The sequence below is a fragment of the Semicossyphus pulcher genome, unplaced genomic scaffold (genome assembly GCF_022749685.1).
Source record: "Semicossyphus pulcher isolate SPU_LCO1_2020_fin unplaced genomic scaffold, fSemPul1.0.p SCAF_22, whole genome shotgun sequence".
Lineage (NCBI taxonomy): Eukaryota > Metazoa > Chordata > Actinopteri > Labriformes > Labridae > Semicossyphus > Semicossyphus pulcher.
The window spans coordinates 5,768,785-5,791,149 of record NW_027211696.1 but is presented as its reverse complement, the minus strand read 5'-3'; the positions used below and the strand labels follow the sequence as shown (position 1 = coordinate 5,791,149).

General features: G+C 42.6%; 1 protein-coding gene across 2 annotated transcripts in view; it reads left to right on the top strand.

The window, feature by feature from the left end:
- Positions 1 to 22,161, top strand: part of LOC138601782 (patatin-like phospholipase domain-containing protein 7) — a 37,309-nt gene extending 15,148 nt beyond the window's left edge. The window contains exons 20-36 of one of the 2 annotated variants that reach the window (XM_069672984.1): positions 1,653 to 1,766; positions 1,935 to 2,001; positions 2,105 to 2,254; positions 2,538 to 2,601; positions 2,941 to 3,109; positions 6,136 to 6,318; positions 6,478 to 6,596; positions 6,745 to 6,901; positions 9,208 to 9,324; positions 10,052 to 10,121; positions 10,316 to 10,432; positions 10,535 to 10,683; positions 10,838 to 10,990; positions 11,198 to 11,317; positions 14,909 to 14,993; positions 15,406 to 15,524; positions 18,043 to 22,161. In XM_069672984.1, the coding sequence (XP_069529085.1) occupies positions 1,653 to 1,766; positions 1,935 to 2,001; positions 2,105 to 2,254; positions 2,538 to 2,601; positions 2,941 to 3,109; positions 6,136 to 6,318; positions 6,478 to 6,596; positions 6,745 to 6,901; positions 9,208 to 9,324; positions 10,052 to 10,121; positions 10,316 to 10,432; positions 10,535 to 10,683; positions 10,838 to 10,990; positions 11,198 to 11,317; positions 14,909 to 14,993; positions 15,406 to 15,524; positions 18,043 to 18,180 (2,091 nt within the window). In that variant the 3' untranslated portion in view covers positions 18,181 to 22,161. The remainder of the gene's footprint in view (positions 1 to 1,652; positions 1,767 to 1,934; positions 2,002 to 2,104; positions 2,255 to 2,537; positions 2,602 to 2,940; positions 3,110 to 6,135; positions 6,319 to 6,477; positions 6,597 to 6,744; positions 6,902 to 9,207; positions 9,325 to 10,051; positions 10,122 to 10,315; positions 10,433 to 10,534; positions 10,684 to 10,837; positions 10,991 to 11,197; positions 11,318 to 14,908; positions 14,994 to 15,405; positions 15,525 to 18,042) is intronic. The other variant, XM_069672985.1, reaches the window with a different exon arrangement.
- Positions 22,162 to 22,365: the final 204 nt, after the last annotated feature.

Below are 22,365 nucleotides of genomic sequence, written 5' to 3'. Positions count from 1 at the left end.
TCTCTTTGTGACACTTCACCCGCCATCCCATTGGCTGGTGCTGCTCGCCTCTGCCACGATGCTTCTAATAATACCTGGGTTGACGGATGCTATGGTTACTGTTACCCGCAGAAGGAGAGCAGTTGTTGCAGCTCCTGTGATGGAGGGAATAAGGTTGTAATTGTTATCGTTCTGGGACATATTTAGCACGGCTGTGTTGACGTCAGCTCTGTGTGATGAGATGAAGAGATCTTATTTATACCTTTTGTTGTTGTTAATATCAGTTCCAATGATGTTGATTCTTGTTTTTCAATGTAGTGAGTCACTGGGGCCCACAGATTGTGGTCTGAGTGGGTCCCTGGGAAATTGAATGGGTCCCAAATATTATTTTTGTTTGTTGAGAAAATTAACGGATATGTTCAAAATGTATCGGAAATTAAAAGAATAAAATTCCAAATCTGAAAAGTTGCTGTCACATTTGCATGACATACAAAATTCAAATATAATAGTGTTTCCGTAGCAACATAAATAGCACCAAAATGAGTGTAACACAAAAACACAAAAGTAGGAGCAAAAAGAGAGGTAATCTTTCTTGTTTTTAGTTTCCCTCCTTCACACAGTGCTTACAGAAAATGGTCACTAAACTCACACCGCCTCATTTGACACACTCTTAAGAGTAATGAAAGGCTTAATGAGGAGGGGGTTCCACATAAAATATTCACTCTTAATCATCACTCATAATCCAATTGAAGTGTGAGCCGGTGTTTGTATCCGCAGAGGATCTGCCCTTCGTCTGTGTTTCTATTGTTCTTATTATTCTGCTGTTTTTGGAGCATTTCTGAACGTCCATTGCTATGAAGTGGTCTGGAGCTCAGCCAACTGTCTGCAGGTCGGGAATAAATCAAAACGTAGCACCAAGGTGACATGCCTGTCTCTCTGCTCTGCTCTATCTGTCTGCAACAGACACTATTGTAGCTTTTTCATCTTTATGAGACGTGAAAGGGACTTCACAAAACGTCTTTATTTGCCGCTCTGTGAGTGAGAACAGTCCGCTGGGCCGTTGCTCTACAAGAGCACCAGTTGTGACGGAGGGCGGAGCAGACGGACATACACGCAGTCTGTTTTTATAGGCTGAAGTCGCGCCTCATCCTGCAAACTCCTGTACCTTCCTGCGGGGTTGCACGGAGGTGTAGACGTGTTAGCTTGTTGTTTAGAGCGTAACTGCTATGAAACTATCTGAAAATAAATCTTAAAGCTCAAAGTTACAGTACCTTTCGTAACTATTGAACCTAAAACTAAGAGAGACTGTGCACGCGGGATCTCGTCTGCGCTGATTAGATGCGCAGAGGGTTGAAACAGCGGCGCTCTGACAACAAGGTTTGTTTTGCTGATTACTGTGATTTTAACACGAGTTTATAGTTGACGATGTATTGTTCTGTTTGGGGAAAGATGAGGTGCTTCCCTGGGACGCATGGATAGTGAGTTTACTGCGTTTAGATTTTTAGCTAGCAACATCACTGAAGTGCTATAAAGAAAAGTTAGAAAGCCCAACAGTTAAGTGCTGTGTTCCCCAAAGTATCGTTATGTAAAAGTGAATATTTATTTGGTAGTACATGAGTGTTTAAGATGGATTTGTTTTTTTCCTTCTTCATGAATCCCTTGTTTCTCTGCAGGTTGAGGCCCTGACACATCAGAACAGAGCCACCACAGTGCACGCTGTTCGAGACTCCGAGCTGGCTAAGTTACCAGAGGGAGCTCTCAGCTCCATCAAAAGGAAGTTCCCTCAGGTACCTTTAATTGTTAAATTATATCCAGCTGATACAAAATCGTACATTTTGGGGGGAAAGAGCATGTTTATAGTGATTTCCAAAAAGTCAGCTTTAAAGTGGAGTAGATTGAATTGAGCTCCTTATTATGAACTTTTGAATAATTCCTGAAATGTCTGCTCCTCTCAGGTTGTCACCAGGTTGATCCACTTATTAGGACAGAAGATTCTCCAGCAGGTCAATGGTCCCCTCACAGGTGTGTGTCTGTCTACATGTCTTGCTAGTGCTTAAAGTGGCCCAACTGTTGTGAGACTTACTGTTAAAAACAGATTTTTAATAAGATTATTTTAATCCCCTAGCTCGCAGTTTGGCTCTCCACACGCCTGGCAGCAAGTGGGACGCAGGGAACCAAGCCTCCAACCTCTCTACTGTGACAGTCCTGCCCGTATCAGAAGATGTCCCTCTCACTGCCTTCACCCTGGAGCTGCAGCACGCACTCACTGCAATAGGTATGATTTGATAAATAAATAACGGACAATTTTCTTAAGTGGATGTTTCACTGCCATCCTCAAAAGCGCCGTCAGAGCTCGGGGTCAAGGACGCTTCAGGTCCTAGATGGCCTTTGAACACATCTGTCAACCTTCTGAGACACAACCTGTACTCTCTGTCTGCATCGTTACCATGTCTGATGTGTCTGGGCATCTGGTATAATAGGAACTCCTTGTAGGTAACTGCTCTAGCTCTCGCCCTTCCTTTGTGTTGACTGTAACTGCTCTTATCTGCCACATACAGGTCCCACTCTGCTGCTGACCAGTGATATCATTAAACAGCGACTTGGAGCTGCAGCACTTGACAGGTTTGTTTTGTGGCAGACTGAAAATTTGCATGTATGCTCTCAAAATACACAATAGAAGTTATGTCTCACTTAAATCTACCTCTAAAGCGTTGTCCTAGGGTGTGTCCTACCCGCCTTTTCCTGTTAAAACGACACATATACGATAAGGCACCTTGTCTTTTCCTCTGTCATACCCCTGGTTGGTTCATGTAATGTTTTCTTTGGGCTTTCCATCTCTCTTACTCGCTTATTAAATTCATCTCAAGTATGCTTTCTTGGCACTAAAGGAAAAAATGGATCGACCGTGTGCTGCCAACTAGGAAATGCCGCCTGTCATTAATGGACTCCTTTCCTCTTCAGTGTGCATGAGTACCGTCTGTCCAGCTGGCTGGGCCAACAGGAGGACATCCATCGCATAGTTCTCTACCAGACCGACTACACGCTGACCCCTTGGACACAGCGGTGCATCCGTCAGGCCGACTGCATCATCATTGTGGGACTGGGAGAGCAGGACCCTGCTGTTGGGGAGGTGAGGAGTTGGTGGTGGGATACAGGTGGAGAAACATGAGAGGAGAATCAGTAGAAAAGTGGCCATTGGTGTAGGATTTATTGATTGGTCATTTTTATATTCTAAAAAGCATCAGAAAATTTAAAACAAAAATGCCAATCACAAGTTTCTAAAGTTAAATGTGACAGCTTCAGATTGATTGTTGTGCAAAACTCATACGTATATACCTATATACGTATTTTAACTCAATTTACACTGATATCAAAATGTGAAAGGGTACCCATAGGTACACTTAGAAAGGAATCTTCCTAACGTGAAATGTTTTGCATGTTTACATAATAAAAGAGGGGGATTATGCTAATTTTAAGCTTCATATTTCACTCTGTGATACCTGTGGAGTAGCTTAGCATAATTTACAGTAAAAAAAAAAATCCTCATTGTTCTCACACTGGTGCTCTGTGCGGGCCCTCATACAGCCTCTACCCCTTTAAGAAACCCTGCCCCTCCATGCCCTCTTTCTTCTGATTGGCCAGCTCTCTGAAGCCTGCTGAAGCTTGTGACGTCACAAAGTGCAGCGTGTTGAAAAAAACTGTGAGAAGCCTGGGGATTACTCCAACATACTTTTACCTGCAGATTTGAAACTTCACCCACGTTTAGTCTGGACATCCAACATTGTAACATTATATATATGTCTTAAAATGTAAAACAGCATTATACCCCCTCTTTAACATAAATGCAACAACATGACAAACTGTATATCCCCTTTAGAAGTTGATATGGCATTGTGTTAGCAAACTGTCCCCTATTCAAACATCCGGTGCAACATTATCATTCATTTTGGGTGTTTTCTGGCCACTTTGTGATTCAAAATCAAATTTTTTTTAAAGGGCCAGTTCACCGATTTTCAGCCTCAGTCCTATCATGCTATTATGGGGAGCTAATGCCATTATGGTAGAAAAAAATGCAATATGGCTCTGTGTCTATGGAGGACGCTATCCGCTTCTCCAATGGGCCCTAAAAAACCTCCACCAGACTACGTAAAATGCATCATCTGGCGGAGGCCAGGGAGCTTGCTAAATTACACTTCCTCAATCTAGGACACCCGTCTCCGATGTCATGTCTCGTTCAAAATCATCAGGTTTGAAATGTAGACTGCAGACCTGAACATTTTTAGATGAACCACCGGTATATTCTCGTCGTATTTCAGATTCTGTACCAATGTCCTTGACTGGAAAACTGTAGTATTTCACTCCAGTGTCTCTCGCTGGGCCGTTCCTTTCAGAGGGAGGGGCACAATCCATGCTAGGTGTTGTATGAATGAAGAATGGGTGAAACCGCGAGCTGCAACTTCCTCCACTCTCCACTCTCCGCTTTTTCCAGGGGCCAACTGCTCCTTTAAGCTTTTACTTATTGTATCAACTCTTGTTTTTGGAAAGACCATCTTCTTCAGCTGATATATGCTCCACTAATGTTCACTAGCTTGTCGCTAACCGTCTCTCTCTGCAGTTTGGTGCTGAGCAGGTTGTAAAACCCAACAATGTATTTATCCGTCTTAATACTTTCTGACCCGCGTGTCTCTGGCTCTGAGCCCACTGGTTCTTCAATTAAATGCTTTAAAAACAGTCTGAATGTCATTTTAAAGACCCTGTGCACCCTGCGCTTCCACTTCTGTGTCCGCTCAGACCGCTTCTCTCCCTCGCCCTTCTGTTGGTTGTGTTATATCTACTGAGGCAGAACACAGTCATTATTGTTTGTTATTATCTGTACATTTAGAGACATCATTCCCAGCATGGCTCGCTTCAACTGTCTTATCAGGCGGACTCTTGTGTGGCTTTTTAATTTCCTTTCCTCAAACTGTTGAGCACTTTAGCTTTAAGCCGATGTAAACAGAAGTAATTATTGCTTTTCTTTAAGATTTGTTCAGCTCGTGAGTATTTACTGCTACAGTGTGGTGTATTTGGGATTGAGTCAATATAAACCCCAGTGCCCATGTCCATCTGAGTGATGGAACATGTCACCCAGAGCTACACCGTGACTTATTGATGTGTTTTAGCTCCACAGTGGAGCTCTGTGTCACAGAGGGAAAAAACTACTGATATATCCGGCTTTGGAGATTGGATCAGACTTTGTTGATTTTTCTCTCCAGAGAAATCATCACAGAAATTATAATTAACTAAGCTTTTGCTCAATCTGCTCCCTCTGAGTGGAGAATTCACCAAAATCTTTTAGTGCACAGGCTGTGAAATGTTTGTATTTGACCCTTGGGCGTTAAGGGCATATAAGCAAAGGGTTAATGGATGTTGTGGGAGAGAAAGGAGATGACGTCCAGCTGATGAAGGAAAGGTAATTGCCTTCAAAAGGGGAAAAATGGGCCCGGAGAAAAAGTAAGGAATGTAACCCCATTTAACAGGAGATGGTGGGAGAAATGGATCAATATTTGCTCGGGCTCAGAATGAGTCATAGCTCTGGGTTGATTTTATCTTTCAGGTCACACGCACACAGACACCCTTTCACCTTGCACACACGCTGAACCCTTTTGCAGAGAGCCTGTTGACTGAGTGGCACATATGACCTTCCTCTTAGACTATTAAGCCCCCCTCTTCTTTTCTTTCAACAGAGCCTCATCTTGGAAATTGCTCTCAAAAACATGAGAATGAGAAAAATGAAAGTGTAATAATAACTCACCTCTAAAATAACCTTCCTATTCTTCTCTTATTGCTCATTTTACTGCCTATTATTCATACAAAATACACAATTATATGTGAAGCGCTAAACTGTAATTATTATATCCTGTCAAAATAAAAGCCCCTCTACAATTGATCCTTGATTTGTCACTAAAAACACATGAAATCATTTCCAACAAGCAACATATAATCTCAATCACATCGCCCAGACAAGAGCTGATCCTGTGCTCACTTCAACCTCAAGCGCTCACCAGTTTGCAGTGTTTTTCTGGGCTAACACTCTAAATTCTGTGAGCGCCACTCTGACGAAAGCGAGTGTTATGAAATAATCTGAAACATCTGCGCTTGATGTCTCCCCTCTAGCTGGAGCGTATGTTGGAAGGAAGTGCGGTGCGTGCCCAGAAGCAGCTGGTGCTGCTGCACAGAGAAGACGGCCCCCCACCCAAAGGAACTGTAGACTGGCTTAACATGCGAAGCTGGATCTCCAGACACCTCCACCTGTCTTGTCCCCGTAGGGTCTTCTCTAAGAGGAGCCTGCCCAAACTGGTAGGAGTGGATAATTCAGCCAGAGTGTTTTTCTCGTATGCAGATCAAAGCTCCTTCCTTTGCCCTCGTCTGGCTCTAACTCTCCCTCAAATTTAATATTTTCAGCATCACTACATTTTTCTTCATCCTCTCACTCTTCCCTTTTCTCATCTTTGTCAGTTGGAGCTGTATCAACGCGTGTTCGAGAAGCCAGCAGACCGTCACTCAGACTTCTCCCGCCTGGCTCGGGTCCTTACAGGAAATGCTATTGCCCTTATTCTTGGAGGAGGAGGGGCCAGGTAAAGCCATCCCACTATCTGTCTTTCCCAGCTCAATTAGTTAATGTCATAATATCCTCTAATCAAGCACATTAACTTTAGTTTAGCCTTACTGCTAGTTAGGTATATCTGTGTCTTCGGATGTTTATGTCTCCACGCTCCTGTTCAGGGGCTGTTCCCAGGTGGGAATACTGCGAGCTTTGTGCGAGTCTGGCATCCCGGTGGACCTCGTTGGTGGCACCTCTATAGGATCCCTGATGGGGGCGCTATATGCAGAGGACCGCAGCCACAGCCGAATGAGGATGAGGGCCAAAGAGTGGGCAATGGTGAGAGTCAGAGAAACATCCATCCATTATCTGCACTACTTATCCTGTTCAGGGTCGCGGGGGGGCTGGAGCCTGTTCCAGCTGTCATTGGGCGAGAGGCGGGGTACACCCTGGACTGATCGCCAGTCAATCACAGGGCTGACACATAGAGACAGACAACCACTCACACTCAGACATACAGGTCATTTGAGAGTCACTAAGTAACCTAACAAGCATGTCTTTGGACTGTGGGAGGAAGCCGGAGTACCCGGAGTGAACCCAAGCATGCACGGGGAGAACATGCAAACTCCACACAAAAAAGAACTGGGATTAAAACCAGGAACCTTCTAGCTGTGAGGCGATCAGCGCTAATCGCTGCACTGCCATGCAGCCTCAAAGAAGCACTAGTCTTTAATAATGCCAAATATGAGAGTCAATGATAATCTGATCAGCTTTAGATCAAATAGGTGATTTTATCCCACATATCATCAAACAACCAAATTTCTGTGAGCTTTGTTTTCAGCAAGCGGACACTATAGATGCGTCAGTAAATAAATGCACAAAAATGGCGACGACAAACAAAGCTCCTGGACAGATTTGAAACAAAGACGTTCTGAAACTTAAAGGGATAGTTTGGATTTTTTTAAGTGAGGTTTTATGAGGTACTCATCAATAGTAAGTGTCCTATGTAAAATGGGATACGTTGGGTAGTATGTGGGGGTGGTGCTGGTAGGTGAAATCGGCATTCACCCAAGGGTGTCTGTCAAAACACAAATGATGAAGCTCTGGGATGGTCAGTGGTGTTCTCTTGTTGGACTTTTTATCTGTTTACTGATTGATTTACAATAATTTCGAAGAATCGAGTGGATGGTCTGATGTGGCTGCCGATGTAGTCCTGGCTCCACGTGAATGGCGCCTCAATTTGTAACCCCACATGTAATCCCCTAGCCATTTAAACACAAGAACTACAAATACCAAGTAAATCCTGTACGCTACACATTGGGGCCTTTTTAACATATTGCATATAATAGATAACAGTCAGAGAGAAGCCTGCCAGAGTTCCTACATAGAAGCTAAGTGAAGCACCGCTGCAGATGGGGGCAGGAGTACTTCGTACTTGAGCAGCTTAAAAAAGTCCTACATATAAATAAACATGTCATTTTAAGTGTTCATGTTCACGGTGGGGACTAGAGGACTATTATGCCGTATGTCAGCTGTTTGGGTCAGAAAGTGCAGCGGCTAGCACAGGCTGAAATCAAACTAGTGGCCTTAAAGGGACAGAACTATCCCTTTAAGGTCATTAGGCCAGCAGGACAGCCCTACCTACTGTTTTCTACGACCTGTGTTTAATTAAAGTCATATTATCATGTATCATGACCTTGATCAAACATCTGCAGCGTGTTACATAACATCTGCTGTCTGCCGAGCCTGGAGAGACGACCCACAACTGTGTTTTCTCTGGTGCGTTTTTAATTATGTGTAAAAATAATGGTGTAAAACAAATAGTTTAAGTGAGATCATTTAGGAGATAAACATTATTATGAAAGGAGAAAACTGCTTCCTCCTGCTCCTGTTTCTCTTGCAGAGAGAATAATTTTCAGGCGGTTTCAGCTCCCTGCTCGTCAGTCTGTCCTTGTGAAGGTGATTCTTTCCAACAGCACGTTTTTGAAATTTTAATGCAGTTCGGACCTGTTTTCTACTTTTGATGTAATTAACCGCGCTGTGCTGATTAACCATCAGAAGTAATGGTCGGCGTTGCACCTACAGCCCTGGATGTGTTGCATACTGATCTCTTGAACTGAGCCTTTTCTAGCTGAAGTATGAAACTCAACTGTATGTGTTTAATACTGAGACTAACCATGACAGCTAATTTGAGACATCTGCTCAGTGTCCAGGTCTGTAGGCTGAGCATGTGGTACGATTTGTCTTCCTGAAGTGTATACAGCCCCTCCTCTGCCGGCTCTGTCCTTGGTCCTGAAACGTCTATGTAGAAGCAGCTGTCTGGGTTGCTGCTCCTTCGTTTTGAATTAGAATAACAGCAGTTGTGATGAAAGATTTGTCCTTAACAAATCAAGCAAACTGTCTGAATATGGAGGCTTTTATGGGGATTGGGTTTTAGATTATTTAAATGACCAAGAAAAGGTTGTGTACAGACCAGGAGGAATGGAAATGAGTTAAAAGAACCTTCATCCACAGCATCTAATTTCATCTAAATCAAGCAGATCTTTTAATTCAACCAATTAGTTTTAAGGGATTTACTCTGCTTTTTACTCCTTGCAGTCATGGAGAGGAAACTTTACCTTTCTTTTCCCTGTTTCTCTCTATAGGAAATGACATCAGTGTTTAAGAAGGTCCTGGATTTGACGTACCCCGTCACCTCCATGTTCTCTGGCGCTGCCTTCAACTCCAGCATCAGCAATGTCTTCAAGAGCAAACAGATTGAGGTGAGTGAGATGAGGTCACCCGGGCAAGAAGAGAGCACATTAATGGAAATTAATTACCGTAAAATCTGGATAATAAGTTGCACCGGAATATAAGACGTCTCTTTTTGGGGGTATCCGTGAGGGAAAAAGGTTTTCTATAGCTATTTACTAATAAAAACTTGTATAGAAGTTATTTCAACACTGTTTTAATTTATTTTCATGTATAACACATAAAAAAAATAACACACACAAGTTACAGCCGACCATCTGTTTTTGCCATTCTGAATTGCAATCCTGCTAGCTACCGGTGCTGTAGCTAGCAGGTAACGTTGAGTGTTGTGAGGGTGGCGGCTGCACTGGCGATCATGACGCTGCATGTCAAACAGCGAGGAAAATAGCACTGCTGCGTAATGTAAATAGGAGATGTTGTAGCGGCTTGGACACGGACACAGTTAAATGCAGAGGTGTGACGTCACCACTTAACAACCGGATAGCGGCATCACGGGTAAAATACCGTAACACCATAAAATACCTCTCTCTGCATTTTATACTGGTATATTGGGCGCACCGATATAGGATGCTGCCCACTTTTTAGATGACAATTTTTTGATTGAAAGTGCGTCTTATACACTGAGGTTTACGGTAGTTTAAGCAGATCAACATCTTGAAATATCGGTTGGTGGTGCAGGATATGTAGATGTTTCATGTGAGCCTCATGTGTTATGATGTAACCTGTTTGTGTGTGCAGGACCTTTGGATCCCGTATTTCAATATCACAACTGACATCACAGCGTCAGCCATGAGAGTGCACACTGACGGTAGGTACAGCGTTCTGTTTTTGATCCTTTTATTCCTGAGTTTGATGCAGCCTCTGTCCTCATCTGTGGTCTGACCCTGTAATTAGTCCCATTGATGCGTTTGATTTTCTGTCAGTTCAGGTCGGTTGCTTTAAATTAAATGCAAACTGCTTAAACGACATAAAACTTAAAGAGCTGTCCGCTTGCTGTTTGAGGTTCCCTGTGGCGGTACGTCCGTGCCAGCATGTCTCTGTCAGGCTATCTTCCTCCTCTCTGCGACCCCAAAGATGGACACCTGCTGATGGATGGTGGCTACATCAACAACCTGCCAGGTTTGTCAAACTCAGCCTTTCTCTCGGCTGAATGATTTATTCCACAAAGTTGTCTTCTTCTCCTGTCCTCAACTTTCCTCCTGTTTCCGCGTCTTCCCCCAGCTGATGTGGCGCGCTCCATGGGGGCCAAAGTGGTGATAGCTATCGACGTGGGCAGCCGGGATGAAACCAACCTCACTAATTACGGCGACTCGCTCTCCGGCTGGTGGCTGCTATGGAAACGCCTCAACCCCCTCGCTGAGAAAGTAAAGGTAATGGATTGATTAATCCTGAAGACACAACAGTGGATGTGCGAGGATGTGTAAAAGTAAATGAGTCCTATGAATAACAATGAGGATATTCTTGGAGGTGTTTTTTTTCCCAGTGATGCATATGTTCATTATCTCATTTCACTCGTGGTCTAAGGTGTTGAACATGGCGGAGATTCAGACTCGGCTGGCCTACGTGTGCTGCGTGAGGCAGCTGGAGTCTGTGAAGAACAGTGACTACTGCGAGTACATCAGACCTCCAATCGACAGATACAGGACTCTGGAGTTTGGCAAGTTTGATGAGATCGCTGTAAGTTTGAGAGAGGTGTTTCTATCCTTTCTAAGGTTTTGTTTTCCTCTCAGCTCTTTGTTTTTTCCCTGCTTATGAGTCACCATATAAATATTGATTGCAGTAAGAAACATCAGACAAATCCCCACAAGTTATTCTGCAGAACTATCATGTTTCACATTTTATATTGATATTAACATGAGAGCATTTCTGTGTTTGGTAACGTAGGAGGTGGGATACCAGCACGGAAAGACTGTGTTTGACGTGTGGAGTCGCAGCGGAGTGGTGGAGAAAATGATGAAAGACAGACACCAGGAGGAGTTCTACAACACCCAAAGCAAGAACAATGTAAGGATGGTGGGAGGGGAGAGCATGTGGGAAGGCGGTACAACATATGATAAGAGGTGATCAGAGCAGTGTTACAACTGAGGCTGAATTTTGCAACAAAACTGGGCGGTGATAAATGAGCTCACATCGACATTATCTTAGAAGCCGCTGTGCATTAGTGCCCATCTGTGCTAAAACAAGCAATTTAGCCTCCCCAAATCAATTAGTTCACATCTGTCTTTAATACAATGTTTTGTTAAAACAATTTTTTTATACTCCTGTAATTAAAAACTCACTGAAATCCTTACTGAAAATATAGAATTGAATTGTAACAAATTTTAGTCTTAGATTTTATAGGATTCACAATTAGAATCCCTATGATAAATCTCACATATCACTAAGTAGGGCTGTACGATATACCGTTTAGCAATTGTGATTGTGCGCATGCGCAACAGTCACATTGCAGGATGTGCGATTGTGAAGCAAATCAAGCTGCTACTTTTTTGTTGCTCGGTTCAAGACAAAAACTTGCCAGTTTCTCTATACAGGAAAAATCCGTCTGCTATCACATTAGTGCAGCTCGTCATCGGAGCACATAGTGAACTGTGTGTCACCTGCTTGTAAACTGTAAACAAGCACACGACGCTGCTGCTGTCACAGATCATGTCGGCGGGATGATCGAGGCAGACGCTCCGTTACGCGAGGTGGCTTATAAGTGTCAGCGGCACCTCGTCCTGGTGCTGGTTAACGCAGTGGCTACATAAACTGATTGTTCAAAGGCGGAAGTGCCGTTGGGGTGTTTACTTTTAGCAGCTACACGTGTAAGCACACACACGGTGTGAGGTTGTGTGTGCCAACAGGAAGTAGGAGACAGTCAGCTTTCATTTCAAAAAGTCACTTGGCCGATCACGCTGATTAAACATACATTTGAACACCGTTAGAAATGGTTGATGACAAACTGTGCAGTAACATAACTACAGCCCACAAGTCTGTTTGTATTATTGTTTTGTTTTGTTAGAAGAAAATAGACTTAAAAGTTTCAAATGATAAAATAAGTATGATAGCTAATAGTTTATATGGACATGAAAACAGCATTCATCTGCTATAATTCCCTGTATTTTTTATTAGTTTTTTCCAATATGGTGCAGCCCTATCACCAATGAGCCTTACCTGTAACTGAAACTGCATACGACACATTATCAAATGGAAAGCAGCAAAGCCAGCCATTAAAACAAAATATATCATGGTAATGTGTCAAAAGTTGAATTACCCTTTTAAACTGAAAGAAAGTTTAGGTTATGTCATGATGAGTATAAACAGTAAGCTAGTAGCTCATCTTCTAATTGATGAGTTTACTTACCTAAAAAGTCTAAAGTTATCTGTAAGAAAGAGTTTGCATTATATTGGTTCCATCTCCTCTTATTGTTATTGTTATTTTCAGCTGCATTGAGTTGGCAGCAGCGCCATGTTGAAGGCCTTGAGCTACACTGCTGTTGAGTAATAACATTCAAACTATGCATCTGGCTGTGTTGAAAGTAAACAGATTTACAGTTCACTGGTCATGTCAAGGAAAGACAAAGGACAGAACAGAGCAAAAGAGGAGAGAGAAAGATTAACAGATGAGATATTTAGCTCAAATCTAAGTTCCAACATGAGGAGGATGAAGGGGATAAAACAGGGTTGATACTGGAAGCACTTTTAACACTTAATACAAAGCAACAAACTAACAAATGACTCTGAGCATTTGTGGAGAGAAAGAACAACAGAGCTGGAGTCGTGGTTCATGAATCTAAACTATAAATATGTCCTATTTTCTTCCTTTATAACGGTAACCATCCCACATAGGCAGTTAATGAGAGCCTTTCTATTTTCAGGGTGCAACTCTCAGGGGAAATTATGCATCTCTTCCCGTGATAGATTCTTAAATACAGTGGTATGTTCAGTGGTGTCGCACGAAATGCTGAACAAAGAGAAAGACAAACTGGTGGCAGAGATTTCTCAGCAACAGGAGGGGGAGTGTGTGCGGCTAAAGGGAGGAAGTAATTAAGGAAATGAGAGTAGTTAAGGTTCAGAAAAGGCAGCTTAAGACACAAGCAGTCTCTGATCATTAAATGGTTAAATACAGTTGTTTGTCCCCAACCAATCGTACAACAGCCTGGATTTGTTGTAGATGTTTGATAGAGAAGTAAAAATATAGCAACAATTCCTGTAATGTGGGGCTGTCAGTCTTATGTGGAACGATTCTGAATCTCAGTATCGCCTGCGTGAGAAATCAGGACGCTTTCACACTCCATCATTATGTTTTCACCAGCGTACATAAGAAGGAATACAGAAAAGCTTTCTGACAGATAAGGTGCTGAAACCTGGCAGCTGGTTAAAATAGAGCTCAATAAATACACCGATCAGCCATAACATCATGACCACTGACAGGTGAAGTGAATAACATTGATTATCTCGATACAATGGCACCTGTCAGTGGTGGGATATGTTAGGCAGCAAGGGAACATTCTGTCCTCCAAGTTGACGGGTTGGAAGCAGGAAAAATGTGTGAGGATGTGACAAGAGCCAAATTGTGATGGCTAGACGACTGGGTCAGAGCATCTCCAAAACTGCAGCGCCTGTGGGGTGTTCCCGGTCTGCTGCTGTCAGGACCTACCAAAAGTGGACCGGCGACAGGGTCATGGGCAACCAATGCTTATTGATGTGTGTGAGGAGTGAAGGCTGTCCCATCCAACAGAAGAGCGACTGAAGTTTGTTGAGTATGGGGCTGAATAGCCGCAGACCTGTCAGAGTGCCCGTGCTGTCCCCTGTCCACCACCGAAAGCACCTACAGTGAGCATCAGAACTTGACCACAAAGCAATGGAAGAAGGCGGCCTGGTTTGATGGATCACGTTTTCTTTTACATCATATGGATGGCCAGGTGCGTGTGCGTCTCTTACCTGGGGAAGACATGGCACCAGGATGCACTATGGGAAGAAGGCAAGCCAGCGGAGGTGGTGTGATGCTTTGGACAATGTCCTGCTGGGAAACCTTTGGTCCTGTCATTCATGTGGATGTTACTTTGCCGCGAACCACCTACCTAAACAAGTACAGTACTTGGGGTGCAGACCAAGTACACCCCTTCATGGTAACAGTATTCCCTAATAGCAGTGGCCTCTTTCAGCAGGATAATGCGCCCTGCCTCACTGAAAACATCGTTCAGGAATGGTTTGAGGCACAGGACAACAAGTTCAGGGTGTAGACTTGGCCTCCAAATTCCCCAGATCTCAATCCAATCGAGCATCTATGGGATGTGCGGGACAAACAAGTCCGATCCGTGGAGGCCCCACCTCGTGACTTACAGGACTTAAAGGATCTGCTGCTAACGTCTTGGTGCCAGATACCTCAGCACACCTTCAGAGGTCTAGTGGAGTCCATGCCTCGACTTGTCAGGGTTGTTTCGGCGGCAAAAGGGGGACCTACAAAATGTTAGGCAGATGGTCATAATGTTATGGCTGATTTGGTGTAAATTAGTTTAACCCACCAGATTAAAATGGACCAAAGTCCTGCACAGGTTCAGTTTATTATGATCTCTTCTTTAATGTGTGCATGTTTGTGTGGGTGTGTTTCAGGTGGTGACGTGCCCCAACGCTTCCTTTACCGACCTGGCGGAAATTGTGTCCCGCATCGAGCCCGTCAAACCTCCTCTGGTGGATGGTAAAACTACCGACACACACTCAAACACTCACTTTGAGCCACACACACGATATGCACTCTAAGTGTTTCTCCTCCATGTTTGTCTTTGTTGTGCTCGCTCTTATTGGTTTTGTGGTGGGTTTTCTCTGTCTGTATCCCAATAGCAGAATTATTTAAGTGCAAACGTATACTGCAACCACTGATGTTTCTCTTATTCCTTCTCTTCTTTCTGTTTATAACCCATTTGTTATCTATGGCTCATCAAACTGCCCTGTTTGACACCTCACAGTGCTGCACAATTTTTTACTTCTCTGACTCACCCACCTGCACACCCACTTTCTTTTGTCACCTCTTCGACACACCACATATTCCAACTTACTCACCCACGATGTGCTTCTTTGCTTTTCTGTCCTCCACCCTTTCCCTCCATCAGAAGAGTCAGACTACCACACTGACTATGAGGAGGAGGCACTGGAGAGCGCTCTGTCTGACATGGAGCTATACAATCAATGCTACGGAGAGCACACTGAAGGGGAGGAGACGGCTGACACGGTGTGAACCACTGGTGATAATGGCGGACACGCTGGGGGGGGTTTCTTCTATTAAGTACAGCACTTTAGTTTCTTTGGGAAAGTCAAGAGTGTCTTGTTGGCTGTTGTACAACAATAGATTAGAGTTCATACTGGAGCCAGGCCAATCCATGCACTAAAAGTGATCAATAATACCATAAATTATAGTCTCAGATTAATTAGAGGACACTGTAGGGCTTTCTAATTAAACTTAATGATATGTTTAAATTGTAAGAGCTAAAGCCTGAGAATGTAGTCGGGACGTTACATGACTCTAAAATACGGACATTTTCTCTAGGAAGGTCAAGCCTTCGATTAAGCCTCAAATATGGTTTTCCACATCAGACATAAAAAAGAAACATTTGTATATTCTAGTCCATTAAAGCTCCTGTGAGGAACTCTCATTTCGTGTTTAGCGACCCCTGTGGACAAATCAGTACATCATATCTCTTTGCTGATCTTGTCCTGTACATTTGTTCTTGTAGCTCATATAGAGACATCAGTATTAATCTCCAGACCTCAGAACCCATTGGATATAGTCTGTCAATGATGCAAGCTGTGTCCAGGGGCTGCAGCCTTTAAGAGGCCGTATTTGAAGGCCGATTGCGTCGCAGTGGCTAGTCGAAGGCTGTCCCAATTTGAAGGGTCCTTCAGAGACGGCCGACAAATCCTCCTTTTCTCGGGCTGCGATGGAACCATCAGGTGCATCCTTCACGGCCCAACGTATCCAGAGATTCATTGCGCGCCAATTGAAACGAGATGGCGGACTCTTGCGTGGCCCGGGAATACACTTTTAAATGTAAAAGTTTTTGGTTCCAACTCAATCAAATAGATAGCTTTACACATGTTTAATAAAACTATCAATTATCTTTAAAATAACAGGTTAACTTACTCGACGTCAGTTATGCTATCTAGTTAGCCGGCTAGCTACCTGATGCTAGGCAACAGGAGCGGCGTTTAGTGACGCAAGGGTAAAGGCGGAAACAACTGGTGACACAAACAGGAAATTAGACTCATTTCAGTTCGGCTTTAACTACATAGGCTATGAATGACACATCCTCCGTGGACCCTCTTCTTCGAAGGCTGCAGCGGTAGCTTCTGAGGACAACAGTGAACATGTCGGGCGTGCCTGGTTTAGCCAGCTGTTAGAAATAAACGACTTCCAGCCAAGACTTCCTTCTCAGCGTTCTGTATTGTTTACAGTCCAGTTAGCAACTTGAGATGCGACTGCGTGTTCAGATCAAAAGTGAAGCGAATTTCGCCGGCGTCATTTCATGGTTCATTAAATCTCCCGGAGGAGCGCCCGTTCACCTGTTTGTGGTGAGTCTCAGTTTCAATGTAAATAGTCAGTTACACAGAGGCTGCACTCTGGCTAACTACAGCGGTATGAACCTGAAAAAGAAACCGTGATTTGCTTTAATTAACAGGTCTTCATTTTGCAGAAATTTCAACATCATGATGCAGATTTGTTACATGTTATAATGCAAGCTTTGTCAAGCCTGTCCTCAAGAGGAGAAGAAAACTACTTTTAAAATGCTTGTTTGTTGAACGGAGGTCGGATCGATCTGATGCATTCGAGGAAGTCAGGAAATCTGAACGCTGAACAGCTTTCGTGACACAGCGTCAAGCAAATATGTCTCAAGTTGATTTTTTTATCTAGAACAGGTTGTTAGCTGTTAGCATCAGATGTCTGTTTATGGAGATTAATAAGAAGCTAAATTGTTGTCAGATAGCAGCTGATGGGAGCTGGGATGGTATTACTGCGCATTACGTTCCGCCTGCTTTTGCTTTCCACACAGACTGTTTTTCCTGCGTACGCCGCAGCCTGCTGATACGTGATTAGTCAAAACTACTCGGACTACAAGCGTACTTCAAACGGAAAGCAGAACACTTTCTGTACTAAAAATCCACAGCCCTAGAGATTTATCTGTTTCTATTTTATAACCAGCTAAAATTCCTCACAGGAGCTTGACAGATTTAGGTCTACATGAATCACTATGTTAATAGTTCCTACAAAGATATTGTGATAAGTCTTAAAAAGAACCACAAGGGTTGAGTGGACTGGTGCAGAGTGTGTCAGCTTAATTAAAAGAAAAGCTGTGTTAGTCTGTTTAAACTGGAATTTATTCAAACACATGTCTCAGACTTAATCCATCAGCTGATAATGCACATCTGTTACAAGTACTACAGACACAAAGTGGAGTAAAGAGATAATTAGTGAGAATGGATTGGAGGTGTCCAGCTCAGGTTGTTAAAGAAAGAATTAAAGCAAAGCCTTTATTTAACTGGAAGTTTAGAGTCAGTGACTTTAAAGATCTGAAGAGCAAGAGGGCCAGTTCTCATCAGAACAGATTGGAGATTGCTAAAGGATGGACATTTTTTGAACTCCATTTTTTGCCTCAAATCCATTTAAAACGTTCATTTGGAAGTATTAATCAGATAATTATAAATTGAACTGCTCATCTCTTCACTAATAACTTCTTAAAATTTCTGGTTCTCAGGATGAAGAGCTGGAAGGACGACCTGCACGCCACATTACCTCACTCACCAGCAGCCGCCCTCAGTCTCTAACCGCCTCTGACAGTCCACAGCACCTGTCTACAAACCAGGAAGTCCTTTCCAAACAGTCCGTTGAGTGACGAGCCGCTTCATGAACTCTGCCCCAACAGGTCATCACTATTCAACCTGCCTGTCTTAGTCACATTTTACCCTCCCGGCCGTCACACACACACGACTCCAAACGTGTCCCCCGACCCCGACACTGTCAGCGTCACTGATTAGCATTTTGCCCTCCTAACTTAGCCTCGTTAACCGTGTGAATGACGTCACAAACGGACAGGGAAAAAAAGCATATACAAGCAGATAGTATGAAATGTACTCATTTGCAAGTCCTATGCATTCCTATTATACAATAGCAGCCGCTGCAATCGTTTCTCATATTGAGATAATTAAATCACTTCTTGTAGCTTTACATAAATCACACCCGTCCAGTGGAAGACAAGAAGGTAGGAGAGGTGAGAAGATATTATTTCCATGAAATATTTATTGCATGAACAAAAGTATAAAATACAAATATTGGTTAATTACACTAAGGAAACAGACTAGAGGAGTTATGACCAGATTTAACTCTTCTCTACTTCTCTATTATCTACAGATGCAGATAGTTTTGATGTATCTATTTCTCAGATTTCCGCCAAACATAAAACATCAACATAAAGTTACATTATTGTTTATAGTTTCTGACATTTTGGCAAATGTTTTTATTTTCACATATGCCTGATTACACCTCTACAGGCCTTTAAAATAGATCCTTCAAATAGAAGACTGTCATTGGGCCAGATTTACTAGAAAGTAGATCCATTGCTAACCATTAAGAGTGAGGCCCGTGGATTTTCCTCAGTACCTGCGGTAGGGTTTCTGAGAGATGATGTTAAAGGTGGGGTATTGTGTTAATTTCAAGCTTCATATTTCACTCTGTGATACCTGTGGAGTAGCTTAGCATAATTTCCAATTAAAAAAACAGTTTCTCACACTGGTGCTCTGTGCAGGCCCTCGTACAGCCTCTGCCTGAAACGACTCAAGTCAGCTCCGTCCCTTTAAGAAACCCCGCCCCTACAAGCCGGCTTTCTTCTGATTGGCCGGCTTTCAGACTGAGCTGAGAAGCCCGGGGATTACTCCAACATACTTTTACCTACAGATTTGAGACTTCACCCACGTTTAGTCTGGACATCCAACATTGTAACATTATATATTTGTCTTAACATTTGAAACGGCATAATACCCCCTCTTTAAAATATTAGCGCTCTCGTGTAGTTGGATGCGGCAGAAATCTCTGATATTTCGATACAAATAAAACCACAACTATCTAAATAACTATATACAACTATAGGCAAGCATGCCAATACAACTACTCTGCTATAAAATCAAACTTCATGGAGCTTTTTGGTTAATTTAACTATATTTGTATGACTGAGCTCGGACTGAAGGGTAGTATTGTGCTGGACAACATAATACTGATGGGTTTCTGAGTTTCTGACTGTTTGTGCCTCTTATTTACTCACAAGGCAGAAGCAGAATATTAGTAACACCTCTCAATAATAATGCTGTCCAGCACATCTCACCACTATCTATGACCTCAGTGCTAAAACATCCTTTTTTTAACACGGCGATCATTGAAACAGTGTACTGGATTGCATCAGATTGTTCAGATGTACACAATAAAGTGGACACTTTCTTTTTAAGCTAATAACCCTTTCAATAAGAATATGCAGTTTACATTGTTGTATTATGTTACTACCCTTGATGTTTTGTACACTTGCTCTTTGTAATGATCCTCACCAACGCTTGCTTTTCCAAACAAGACTCATTTAAAAACCAAGCAGTGCGCTGTGTGTCTGAGGCTGTCGGCTCCGTTCTGTCGGACCCATCGTACCAGGACATGGAGGGAGGTAATGATAGCAATCCACTTCAAAGCGCTACTTTCCCTCTCAGCTGGCGAGTCCGTCCCCACCCCATCTGTTTTCTGGCTTGAATCTATCAGACGCCGAGTGAGCAGCAGACAGTTTGGATCTGTTGGCTGAACTCTGGAGCTCTGCTCGTCTCAGTGCAGTTTATGCACAGGAGTTATTTGCAGCAGCAGCAGCAGGGCGGCTTCCACAGGAACATGTAATGCAAGTTTTTTGGCATGTTAAGACGAGCTTTTTTATTTCAGTGTTTCATATTTTAGTTCTCAATCTATACCACTGAAGCTGTAGAAGGTTTCATGAAGACGCAACAGCTTGACAATCATTCCAGAGATGCAATGCAATGTACAGTTACACTAACAAATCACTTTATAGCCTTGTTAACATGCCTCTCTGTATGGACGTAAACCTTTGTGTAGAGCTAACTTAATCTCAATCACAGCTAGGACTTTGACTAACAATTATTTGTACAATCGATTAGTTTTATGATTATATTTCTGTTTAATTAACAGATTAATCTTTTGATCTGTATAATGTCTGTAAACGGTAAACGATGGATATCAGAATAACCCACAATGATGTTTTTAAATCAAACTTTTTGTCTCACCAACTGTCAAAAATCCAAAGATGTGCAGACGTAAAGTGAAGTACAAAAACTCATCTATCAAATGTTTGGCATTTTTGCTCAATAGATGGCTTAAGACATCTAATTATGAACTTAGTTTGTCATTAGCTTTTTTTTTCATCAACTGGCTTCTTGTTGCCTTAATTGTCCTAACAATACAACTAAAGAAACATTTGTGATAAGGATGCCTTAAATTAGCTTTTGAAAGAGCTGTGACCGAGCCAACAAATGATGTTATAGCAACATATTTTTGGCACTTTCTTGTTACATACCTCCCAGCACAAACATTGAAATACCTATATGCATGCATTAGCTAGTACCACCAATGTATCAGTCAGGCCCAATGACTGTATATAGATGGGCGACGGTTTGAAGCCAAAATAGCCCCCGCGTGACATGCGCCGACATTTTGCGATGGTGACGTCATTTGGAGCCAGAGCTGCGCAGTAGAGATCTGCGGGTGGAGCCGCCGTAGCCACTTCCGCTAACCAAAACACACACTTAACTTACTGAAAAAAACAGCAAAGATCCCACCTGTGGCGCATTTAACAGCAGAACAGCTTCTTGTGTTGATCTGAAGCAGATGTTCACAGATATGGAAACTTAATTGACTGCAGTGATTGTTTTAGTTACTAATCCGGAACAGATCGGCTGCAGGAGGCGTATTTGTCAACAGAGCTGTCAATCGTCATTTTTGAAGCATCAAATAATTTCAGTAAACTTGTCAGAATAATGACATAAATCAGCATGATAAGAACTAACTATAATTGTTGACAGAAACTATGTTTGACAAAAATGACATCTGTTAACATGGAGGAGGCGGGCTTTATGCCCTATACTGCAGCCAGTCAGCAGGGGGCGCTCGAAATGTTTTGGCTTCACTTTTAGGGACTTTTTAGTCGTCCAGCTTTTTATGGAGTCTATAGTCAGGCTCTCATCTTTAGAGTATCAATGCAATTTACTGTAGTTTTATTTCCTACCTGATTTGTACAGCACCCTGTATGAAGCTCATACTGGTGCTACAGTGCCTGCAGCCTTACATAAGGAGACAGTAGGAAGGACTCTGTGATAAACCATTGGGATCCCATATGGTGTTAGTAAAATGAATCTGGATGCAGAAAGTGAGAGCAAAGCAGAGATAGGAAAAACTTTGTGATTTACCCCTGAGGTTTTTTGTACCGTTTCTTTTTTTTTAATGTGCTTTTGGGTTGTTTCCAAAAACTGAGCACAATGAATTGATGTTGTCTGGCAGAATGAATGTTTCTCTTCTTTATTAAATGGGACGTTGTAATGGATGAAGGGCTTGTGTAATGTGTGGAACTGTGCCACAAAGTAAATGTAACAAAGGCTCAGATGACGCAATGGAAAAACAACCACTTGTGTCCTGATTCTGGCACACATTTAGATTATTCAAGTACAATGATGAGTGAAGTTTACTGTATGATATCTATTACTTGTCTATATATTTATGCTATTTGATAAATGTCTTTTTGATAATCAGCTGTTACTAATAAACACTGTTTGTTGTTGTATTCTAGGTGTCTTTCTTTCTTTTTAACTGGCCATCTGGTTATGAAATTAGCTGTAGGAAAAACCGTGACCATTTGAGGGCTACAACCAGCAATTATCTCCATCTTTAATTGATGAGCGCATTATAATTTCAATGAATCGTTTGCTCTATGAATGAATAGTGGAAGCTCAAGGTGTTTGCAGAATGCTCGTTCCATAAACACAAA